The sequence below is a fragment of the Chanos chanos genome, chromosome 11, assembly GCF_902362185.1.
Source record: "Chanos chanos chromosome 11, fChaCha1.1, whole genome shotgun sequence".
Lineage (NCBI taxonomy): Eukaryota > Metazoa > Chordata > Actinopteri > Gonorynchiformes > Chanidae > Chanos > Chanos chanos.
The window spans coordinates 18,878,843-18,891,037 of record NC_044505.1 but is presented as its reverse complement, the minus strand read 5'-3'; the positions used below and the strand labels follow the sequence as shown (position 1 = coordinate 18,891,037).

The 12,195-nt window shown below is 40.1% G+C and overlaps 1 protein-coding gene across 1 annotated transcript in view; it reads left to right on the top strand.

Annotated features, from left to right (window-relative positions):
• LOC115824028 (sarcoplasmic/endoplasmic reticulum calcium ATPase 2) overlaps nucleotides 1-944 on the top strand; it is a 17,767-nt gene extending 16,823 nt beyond the window's left edge. Inside the window, exon 23 of the mRNA XM_030788103.1 lies at nucleotides 302-944. Within this exon, the coding sequence (XP_030643963.1) occupies nucleotides 302-622 (321 nt within the window). The 3' untranslated portion in view covers nucleotides 623-944. The remainder of the gene's footprint in view (nucleotides 1-301) is intronic.
• Nucleotides 945-12,195: the final 11,251 nt, after the last annotated feature.

Sequence of the window (12,195 nt, the reverse complement as noted above, 5' to 3'; positions counted from 1 at the left end):
ATAGTAATATCTTGCGGTGACCGTAACATTGGTTATTGTATTCATTGGGTGAGAGACACAACCAGGGGCGCGTAGATTTAGGTTCTCTAGTCAGAGTTGAGATCTTTACGATCATTTTCTTCTGTGGAAAAAGAAAGAAAGAAAAAAACAAAGCTTTATCCATGTCTCAAGTTGTTCCGACTTGTTCTAAGCTTTGGGATCATTATACATCCCAGACATTTGAATATTATCATTCATCACGTCAAATCTCTCGCTCTCTCTCTCTCTCTCTCTCTCTCTCTCTCTCTCTCTCTATCTGTAGGTGATTTTCCAGATCCGGCCGTTGTCGTGGCCGCAGTGGGTCACCGTGCTAAAGATGTCGCTTCCCGTCATTTTGATGGACGAGGCGCTGAAATTCCTGGCTCGGAATTACATCGAGCCCGGGAACGACCTGATGCAGGAGGACGAGGAGCATCAGGGCCAAGGGGACGCGGGCGGGGCCAGAGGCGCGGTCGACGCCCTGGCCGCGCCCGTCCGTCGCTCTCTCAAGGGCGTGTCCTGGGCGTTCGTTTTAGTATCAGCTCCCCTTCTGATCTGGATCTACAGCCTAGACTCTGACATCACTAATATCTTTTGGGAGTAGAGAGAGAGAGAGAGAGAGAGAGAGAGAGAAGGATGGAGGGGGAGTAATGAATTGGAGCGGTTTGGGTTAAAAGTGAACGGGTATGAAGAAAAATAAAACGAAGGATTTTTTTTTTGTAGAAAATGACCAAAGGAAGAAAAAGGAGGAAGAAAGGGAGGAGTTAAAATGAGCGAAGTAGAAAATTCAAAGAGAGGAAAAAAAAAAAAGGAGAAAAATGAAGAGAGGGAGTTTGGGAGGGAGCGCAGGTGAGGCGGGAGGAGGGAAACCTCCGAGTGAAATTCATCTTGACACTGCGGGATTAAGGTCACCAGACTGAACTATGGCTTGTTTGGTGGCGACCTCTGTCTTTACTTTGATACTTTTTTTTAAAAATTTATATTTTATTTTATTTTATGTTATTTCGTTATATTTTAGTTTAGTTTAGTTTTCCAAAGGTTAAATGAATTATTAAACGTTGTAGTCTTAGAGGGGCCAGAGAAGTTGATGATACCGTCGTTGGACAATTCGACAAGTCCATTTTTGAATTACCGGTTTAGCGGTTTTTTAAATTGAAATAAGCATGTTAAAACTAGTTGTACAGAGCGTAACTAATTGGTGCTTCACTGATTCAGTCAGGGCTATTTAAGCTGCGGACTGTGGACTAATGCTCTCTTCACCCGTAAACGGGTCATCCCCGCTCACTTGCTCACGTATTGAGGGTCCATACTGTGGTATATGAGATTCTTGCACCGATGGGAAAGGTGAATAACAGTGGTGTACCAAACATCTGTACAGTCTCAATAATTCGGGTTATGGCATCGACGCAGAAACCTGTTAGCCTGGCATTTGACAGGTTTCGGCGAAAAACATACTTATTCTCTGTTCCACTGGCGGTTTGTTTATCAGCAGGCAGCCCGAATAATCGATTATTTGTTCGGATGGACCCGCGATTACTCGACTGTGAAACGTAAGAAGACATGCCTAGCTAGCTACGTGCCGACGTCCTTTTTTTCTCGAAAAGAGAAAGTACTTTCACGCTTTTCAATCCCGTTTTTAACTACTTTAAACTAAATTCGTTAAGGAGGATCGCATGACACATTCGTAAGCAATACTTAATAAACCGTCATAACCGTCACGTTGATGTCCGTTCATGTTTTGTCAATAACCTGTAACGTGTTTGTCAGTTGCTTTTGTAACTGTGTAATTGATAATGTCGTAACAAAGGTTTTTCTCATAGTCGTAAACCTTATTTCCGGTTTTGATGGTTGTAGGCATGGCTATCAAAACATATAAATAAACAAGTCTTTGTCTGTGTGTTATGTATTGCTTATGAAGGTGACAGTTGCCCCCCTCGTGTAGGATATTTAAACTGTGATGATCTCCTCGTCCGTGGGAATGACTGAAAGAAGTGCATGATGGAGGAGACAGATGGAGAGAAAAAAAAAAACGTTTCCAGAACATCTACCTAGAGGCCAAACACACTCCAGACACAGGGTTGTTTTTTTTTGATTTGTACATTATTTTGCCTCTTTCTGTTTAGATGTGGAGGTTTGTGTTACTCGCGAGTGTATCATTTTAAGATGGAGACTAAAGCAGGAAATATTTATATTCTTTGTTGCTAATATTTACTTCTGCTCCAAATAGCACATTTTGTCCTTGTTCTTCATGAAGGAATTATAGGTTTCTTTTTGTTGCTCAAAACCCACTGCAATGGAGTAAATAAACAACCACGCTTGTTGGGGGTTTTTGGGGGGTTTTTTTAATCCCTGTACACCTGTCTGGAAGTAAGGGATTTTAATATTGTCCAAAAACGTAACTGTCTCTCGCGAATCAAATCCCGTGATTCATGTCCTACATGAGTAGGTACTGCATTCTTACTTGACGTTGCCACAGATAGCCACACCTCCATTATGACATCATTCCTTTTTGATTGTCTGTGACATTCTGACATTCTAATTTTTTTTTTTTTTTTTTCCCCATTACGTGCACTTCCAAGTTTCGTTCCTCAAAATCAGTTGTTATAGCATGCAACACAGTGCATGAAGACAATATTCACCCACTGATGTAATATTTCTTTTCTTTTTTTTTTTGTTTCCTTTCGTTTTTGTCATGTATTCCAGAGGAAACGAAATGCTTTCATCTTAACCCTTTGTTGTCTTGTGACATTCTGATCGCACCGTTCCAAACTCTCCTCCAAAGCTACAACCCGCTGACTAAAATCACTCCCTTATTTCCTATAACAGAGGCGCATAAAAAAATGCCCGCGGGGGGGTCGTGGGTGGGTGGGTGGGTCGTGGGGGGGGGGGGTGTGTTTAATGAAGTTTTCTGTTTCGTTAAAGCGCTTGTAATCAGTAGTAAAGATCCCCTACTGCGCGGTCTCTTCCGTGTAGCCGTCATCGTGAGCGACTCTGCACTGGACGCTCTCTCTCAAACCACGTGGCAGCTTTGGTCTCATTCATTCACTCATGCTTTCACTTGATTCTACCAATGCAGCAATTGTTTACTTTCTACCTTCAGCTTGCACAAGTTGTTTATTGTTATTATTATTATTATGATTATTATTATTGTTATTATTATTATTATTATTATTATTGTTGTTGTTGTTGTTGTTGTTGTTATTGGATTATGTTTGTTGCTATTGTGACTGCTGTGGTTCTCCTTTGCCTGTGCTGTAAAAGGGGAGTGCTTTTTAACTTTGATTTTTTTGGGGGGGGGTGTCTTTGTGAAGATAAGTCAGGAGGTTAAAGAGATTTTAGATTGGGGGGGGGGGGGGGGGGCTGAATAGTTTTGTCACATGGGGTAAGAAGCAGGAAAGCAGGGGAAAGAGAGTGATGGTCAGCGGTGAGAGAGAACGTTTATATTTCACGCTCTTTCTTTTTCTTTTTTCTTTTCTTTTCTTTTCTTTTCTTTTCCCCTCCTCCTGTCTGCGGCCATCCCTCTCTTCTGTTCCCTCAGCTTTTTCTTCCCACTAGATGTAGTAGTGCTGTTTTCACTTGAAACCAACGTGCAAAAAACAACAAAAAATAGAATTAAAAAAAAAAAAAAGAGGAAGAAGACAACTAATGACAAAGAAATCCTGTTGATTTTCAGAAGACTTGTAACATTTAATTTAATTTTTTTTTCTTTTTTTTTTTTTTTTTTTTTTGCTTCCTGTTTTGAAACTGAAAAAGGGAGTTACTTTTGTAATGTTTTTGTTATCAGTGTCATTTATGATCCCGCTATTTTCACTAAACTGCTATTTCATCAGTGGGAAAAAATGGACAATGCTTCATGGAATGGAAATAAACAGTAAATTTCACATTTTTTTTTGGTCAAGCACTGATTATTGATAAGATTTCACGAAGGAGGGTTAACTTGTAAATGATTGGGTCAAACCAAAGTCAAGTCATTTCATTCGATCAGTTCACTGAATCGTGTGACCTTGGAACATCCCCGGCTCACCGGATCGTTTCCCCTCCATTAGGAGTAGACTCAGTAAGCTCACTGAGAAATTCGGTAAATCTGTAACAAATGACAGGGGTGGGGGGGGGCACATATTATATGTAAACACACATAGACACACGCATGTGAGGACGCACCTGTAAAAACGTCCCGTGGCAAGCACCTGTGTCCCGTGGTGCGGCGCGAGTCTTCAGGGAGGGGTGCGTGCGAAGATGAACAATACAGGTTTAAACCACTTACAGTCACTTAATAGTGCAATAAGCAGAACGGCTGGTTTTTGTGCCAAACCTCAATCAGTTAACGGATTTGACCGTTTTTAGGCAATTCTGGTTCATTTGGTTTCTGTCACCATGGACAAGGCATGAGCGAACAGGTCTTCTCATCCTTCAGGCCAGTTTAGTCTTCACAATGGTAGCAGCACACCTGGATTTTCTTTGGCAGAATATGCAGGTTCATGGTTACTGCGTAGGCATCTGCTGGCACACAGCCGCGGATGTCGGTCCTGGGAATCAAACCGGCGTCCCTTCGGTCACAAGTCTGGTTCTCTAACCTCCAAACAACAGGTGGCCGTCCTTACTGACGTCCCAGGGTAACACTTTCCTGAACTGACCTCTGTTAGACAGGGGCCCTTCCCAGTCCAACTCTCATTGCATAGGCCACCTGAAAATTATCAGGGGTGGAAGTAACAAAAATTAACTGATAAAAATGAAGGTGATGAAAATGCATGAGAATGGAAAAAGAGAGGGGTAAAAAAATGTATGTGAGCTGAAAAATAGAGCGATAAATTGTCAGTTGATTTGATAAACTCGACTGACATTTATCGTTTACGGCAAGTCATTTTTGTAACTTTCGCCCAAAATGTCAATCACAAACCACGCCCACTGAACTTGCCGCCTTAATTTCAGTTTCTGAGCAGTGGCACAACATCCTCAGGTCCCTTCGAGCTCCCTACTTTCCCTAAACGATAAACGTGCAATTCCGTGTTGTGAATAATGAACGATGACTGAAAATGATGAAACACGGCTCCGTTTTCATCATATCACGACTGTTTTAATCAAATCGGCTTTAAATGAATCAAATCACTTGATCATTTGTCACTCTGTTTTTCATTTCGCGTCCATTTTTACCGCTCTGTTTTTCAATCCGCACGCATTGTCATCACCTTCATTTTTATCAGTTAATTTTTGTTATTCCCAGTCCTCATAGAAAATGACCTCTTTGGTGGCCCCCGGTTGTCTATAGCACAGCCTGCAGCATTGCTGTCCATGTTCACGTATCTTTGTCACAAGAGCCTCCCATAATATTGAACCCCCAAATGACTAAGGACTTTGGGTTGACACGACAACTTGGACTGACAAATAGTTTGATGTGAATTTTTTGGGGGGGGTTTTGGGAAATGTGAGTGTTTCTTTCATGGGAGAGGAAAGAATGTGTGATTTTATTGTGTACGGGATACATTAGATCATTGAACGTACATTTTATATTTGTTTCTTATTGCATATGATTTGATCGTAGACGTAGTGAATGAACAGATTTAACAGATGCTGTCAGGGGTGTCATTTGCCTTTTTATTTGAAAATTAATATGGATACAATACAATTATATTTTAAAAATCCATGCATCTTATAAAAATAGAATAAAGTAACCTAAATAAAAACATAAATAATCTTCAGCAGAAGAGATACAAAATGTTAAACTTTTAAATATAATAATAAAATATCTATAGATCTTGACAGGTGACCTTCAGAGAATCCAATTTTGGAAAAAAAAAAAAAAAAGCTTTTGCACATAGGCTTGTTATAACTTATATATTACTTTCAAGGTCACATTCTCTGTGGTCACCACTCAGTTGTCTTGGTAAAAAAAATGCATTTGAGTGAAAGGCTTTCATAAATTCAAAACACACAAGAAAAAACACAGTACATCTGGAAAGAGAAAAAAATCACAAAATAGTTCTCCCATTGGCTGCTCAGTTGGAAGTATAGCTCTCTCATTGGCAGGCTGCTCAAAATGTAGCTTTCTCATTGGCAGGCTGCTTGAAATGTAGCTTTCTCATTGGCAGGATGCTTGAAGTGTGGCTCTCTCATTGGCAGGCTGCTTGAAATGTAGCTCTCTCATTGGCAGGTTGCTGGAAGTGTTTGTGAGTACGCTCTTACTTCTTGCAACCACTTGTTAAGGAGTTTGATGGTGTTTGTGATCTGCTCAAAGAGGGACTTGGAAGAGTAATCAAGAGGACACGCAGGATCCTGCTGAAAACAGACCTGAGGCATCAAGCGCATCTGGAGAACCATAAAGAGAAAATGTTATTATTCTGTTTTCTCAACACCGTTTAACTAGTCTCTCTTCCTCACATTGCTCTTTTGTTGTTGTTGTTGTTGTTGCTGTTGTTCAGTTCATTTCAGTTCAGTTCAAAGCATCTCAATTCAAATCATTCCATGTCAGTTCAACGCAGTTCAACACAACTCATTTCAATTTAACTCATTCAGACTGACATCATTTTATTTACCAGACAGTCACTGAAGTTAAGATAACAACAACAAGAACAAGAACAACAAGAACAAGAACAACAACAACAACAAACACAGAAACCGAGAAATAACATGTCATAATGATGAAACCGGTACAGTTCGGGGTTAATCAGTCACTCTTCCTCCTCTATACCTCACCTTTATATTATTCACTAGATCAGTGTTTCCCATCTTCAGCGGGCAGTTCGTAGAATTGAAACAGGTTTGAAAAGCTGTCAGACTCTTTTCATGCTCATGCTATTCAAAAGAGACAGAGAGAGGAAATAATTATCAAATATTTTCGTCATGGTCCAACACTATAACCAGAAACAGAGGGTATAACCCCCCCCCTCCCCCCCACGATGTAATTCATACCATTTTCTGTTGGGTTTCTATGGCTTGATTTTTCCCTGGCTTTTGCATGGATAGCTGCGCAAAAATATGGGGAAAAAAAAAAAAGGTTACAAAGAGAACACCCAACACAACACACGCAAACACACATACACACACACACACACAAGATCACCAAGACACACACACACACACACACACACACACTTACCCCTTTTTCTCCTCTAGCCTTTGAGCTGATAACTTGTGCTATGCTGTGTCTCGTTGAAACGTTGAAGCAGGCTTGATAGTTTGTCAGTCTCTGGGCAAGTGCACACTGAAACGAAAGCAGAGAACAGAAACGCTTTAAGCATGAGCCATCAGCACTTTATAGCAAGGCACTGCAATCGCACGACTCAAACACAGCGATAACGGCGCTTTCCAGGTCCATCGACCACGAGACGTCTGAATCATTGTCGTTTGCAAACTTTCGAAAAAACAAAATTAAAAAAAGAAAAAAAAAAAAACAGCATTGGTTCTCACCATTTGTTCACTGTTTTCTATCGTTTGGCTGAGTCCAGGCTGTTTGGGCAGATTTATCTGGAAAACCTTATTAGAGATCAAAGTTAATAACTAGTCATGCTTTAGTCACTCACATATACACACACCAAAGAAATTGAATATTATACTAATGCTACTACTACTAACTACTACTTTTTCTACTACTACTACTGACTACTACTACCACTTCTACTACTACTACTACTACTGCTACTGACTGCTACTACTACCACTTCTACTACTACTACTACTACTACTACTGACTGCTACTACTACTAGTTCTACTACTACTACTGACTACTACTACCACTACTACTGACTACTACTACAGACTACTACTACTACCACTTCTACTACTACCACTTCTACTACTACTGACTGCTACTACTACTAGTTCTACTACTACTACTGACTACTACTACCTACTACTACTACTACTACTGACTACTACTACTACTACTGACTACTACTACCTACTACTACTACTACTACTACTAATAAAGTCATGACAATTCAAGACTCAGTGCAGTCCATGACTAGCCTAGAACCCTAACTTAAACAAGTCTAAGCCCATTCTCTGGAGCAGTGGTAGACAAGCTTAAACTAGAATAAACTAGACCTGTCCCTGTGGACAGATACAGCACATGTACATTTCAAGCACACAACACGCACAAACTGCAATGCACACACACACACACACACACACTTGTTTTACCTGTTGCAGTTTATCCACAACTTCTTTCAGTTCTGTACATGTCAGCTCAATTCGAGCTTTTGTGTTAGAGCAAAGGTGCCCAGATATGAGAGGTACGGAGCTCCTCCTCTCCCTTACACTGGCTGCAGTAGTAAACCACACTCTGAACACCAGTAAGACAAAACACCACCCGAAGAGCACTGCAAAAACATTAGGACCAGACAAATGGTTTTCACCAGGAGACCTGAACTCAGTGGATCACAGAGAGAACTCAGACTGCTGGTGTATATGAATGATCTCAGAGAGAACTCAGACTGCTGGTGTATATGAATGATCACAGAAGGAACTCAGACTGCTGGTGTATACGAATGATCACAGAAGGAACTCAGTCTGCAGGTATATTTGAATGATCTCAGAGAGAACTCAGACTGCTAGTGTATATGAATGATCACAGAGAGAAGTCAGACTACTGGTGTATATGAATGATCACAGAGAGAACTCAGACTGCTGGTGTATATGAATGATCACAAAGAGAACTCAGACTGCTGGTGTACATGAATGATCACAGAGAGAACTCAGACTGCTGGTGTATATGAATGATCACAAAGAGAACTCAGACTGCTGGTGTACATGAATGATCACAGAGAGAACTCAGTCTGCAGGTGTATTTGAATGATCACAGAGAGAACTCAGTCTGCAGATGTGTGTGAATAATCACAGAGAGAAGCAAGAGATAGACTGACTTTTACAGTAGCAAGAGTTAAAACTGAGAAACAAGATATTTTCTGTATTAGAGTTGTCTTATCTCCAAATATGCAGTTCAGAATAACCATACTGAATGCCATTTCAAACTTCATAAATACTCATATTTAAATTTTATAAATATTTTAATATTTTAAATCACCATATCTTTTCTTATCTGACCAAATCAATGCACCAGAGACAGTCCATCAAATCACACATACATCTACTAACAGCACAGAAAAAGAACTGGAAAGTTCTGAGAATAATTCTTTTATGAAGATCTTACACCGCGCACTCACACACACATACACACACACACACACGAACAAACACTTACTTGTTCTTCAGTTGAGGACAATGGTTCTTCGTGTGTCCCAGTGGTCTATGTCGATAACACTAAGCCCTTTTTTTTTTTTTTTGGAAATTGGGTTTTTAAACTCCCCAAATGAAGACTTTTGAATATCTCTAACCTTCTTTTTTCTGTGTCTGCTAAGTAAAGCCGGAGGTCTGGAGAAGTGCTCGTAATATTTGCCTAGCTGCCATCCTGCTTCTTTTATATATGACCAAAGCACCCTATGCGTGGAAAAACCATAGGAATTTTTCGAAATGCACCACAATTTCTAAGGACTGGTTCGTTATCGCTCTCATCTTCTATATGTGTGTGTGAGTGTGTGCGCACGTGTGCATGTGTGTTTGTGAGTGTGTGTGTGTGTATGTGTGTGTGTGCGTGCTGATGTTGTCGTGGATGGTGAAACATTAGTGATTCATGCTGACTCAGTAATATCTTATTTCATCATTTTTCTAATTCTGAGATGTTGGAGATGAATGTAGATATCCTTGATTTCCTGTCTGTGAGGTCATGACAGCCTCTTCTGGGGATAGCACAGTGAGCCAATGGTAGTTTCCCATAAGTTGGTTTGGGGGCTGGGGGGAGGGGGGGGTGTGAGGGGCATTTGTGAGTGAGGGGTGGCTAGTGGAAAAATGATTGTACCTTGGGATCACTTCACACAATGGATGGTCCATTAGTTGTGTCTGATTACATTTCATTCCCAGTTCAAAAAAAAAAAAGAAATCTGAACTTCTGGTTGAGACATTTTTCAGGGGAAGTCTTTATTCACAAGCTGAGGTTATGACTCGAGTGACTGCACTGTCTGAGTATGGTATTTATAGACATCTGAGCGTGACTTGTTGACTATAGGACTTTCTGCAAAGCAAGGGGGAAAAAAATCATACTCCTTAAAATTGTTTAAATCATGCGTGACTGAAAACGGAGGTTACTGTCACGGACCGCTGAAGCAGGACGTGCCGTAGTCAGCTTGTTATCAGTCAGATATGTGAAATTTCCCCAAATGTATTAATGTATTTCCTGGAGACAAAAACAAAGGAAAACAATACAAAACAAAACAAAAAAACAAAACAAAACAAAACAAAACAAAAAACAAACAGACAAAAAAAAAAAAACCAACCAAAAACCAAATGAATTGCTTTATTTATTCTTTATATATTATACATGTGCATATCTTGTTAATTCACTGCTCTCTCTCTCTCTCTCTCTCTCTGTGTCTGTGTGTGTATACACATATACATATACATAAACACACAGACACACATACATACATGCATACATTAGAGACACGTTACAAGATGTGTTGGTCGATAAAACCGTATAAAACGGCAGATTAGCGACATTTGGTTAAATGTCCTTATATGGTTTAGCACTTTAGCCTCCAATCACCACTGTTGGCACGCTGTACGACTTGTCCTAACGTACTGGAAATGAAATGTCTGCGCAGGTGTAAAATGTGAGTCATTTTAAATCAGAATGCACTGAACAGTTGTTAGAACGTGTCTGCGTTGTTTTAACGTTCTCTAGGAGAAAAATTAGCTAATCGTATGAAAATGTCCCTTCTGATGACCAGTTTTGCGTATCACAGGAAGTGTTCCTTCTGGGATCAATTCTTTCAGACAGTGGCTAATTTGTGTTTAAAAACGGAAGAGAAGAGGGAAGAAGAAGAAGAAGAAAGTTACGCAAACCAGATGGTTCGACATGAATCATGGATCTGTAGTATATCATAAAAATAGGCTACAGTGACGTAATACAATAAACTCGGTTCCGGCGAATAGCTGCGACCGAGTGGCGGGACAACATCTGTGTGCTGAGACCTGTTCGAATTGAGAAAGAATGGAAGGATAATCTGCAAGAGGGTCAGTCTTTTCCAGCGAAAGAAACGAATGTCGTTACATTTCTGACTCACGAGCGAACATTTTTGGGTTCCCAGAACAACCTCTTGGAACGATTGTTTAGCCAAACGCCTACTTCTATTTATCATTAATATATATTTTGATTTTTACTTATTTAGCTGCTTTAATTCTACTCAAATAATATTGAGGGGTAACTTACTACACCATACACACACACACACACATACATATATATATATATATATATATATATGAATGAATGAAATATTCCTTTCACTCCACCTATATAAACTCATATGTGCCTTATCCCTTGCACATTATCTGTAAATACTTCACTTCTTTACATATTTCATGTACATATTTCATATTTATATAACCATATAATCACATATATTACCTCATCAGCGCCTTATTCCACTATTTGCACTTTCTGGTTAGATGTAAAACTACATTTCGTGGTACTTGTAGCTACTATGTGCAATGGCAAAGTTGAATCTAATCTAATCTAATTAAAGACTCACAGTTTTCAGCAACGGAAAGGTGTGGAGAAGTCTACATGTGAGTGTCCTGAACAACATTTTCACTTTGAAAGCGTGGGCTGCAATTTTAGGTGGTTGTCCACGAGTTAGCACATCCCCGTAGGAGGGCAGTGTTTTACGTTACGTTCGCTTAAAGACAGCCCACGTCTATGTTTCATAAAGTAGTCCGGATATGGTCATATCTTTGTAATTAATTGCGTAAAGTTTATGCAAGTTTATATTCTATCCAGATTTTCTTCCGCACATTTAACTTGCCTGTGGCCAGTGCAAGACAGTCAACAAACCACTGCGCTTGTCAAACCTTGTGACGTGGCCTATACGAGTCGACAGATGGCGTGATCGCGCACAGTTTGACCGTAAAAATCCAAACTAGTTGGATTGGTTTACTCGGGTGGGCGCACCTAAGTTTAAAGTGGTGGGAGAAGGCGGGGGACTTAAAGACCTTTTATAGACAAAAGAAGCAGAGGGCGAGCGACCGTAAGAGAGAGTGTATATGAGAGAGAGAGAGAGAGAGAGAGAGAGAGAGAGAGAATACAAAAAGTTGCCCGGTACCTCAGTTGTAGTAATACTCGCTAC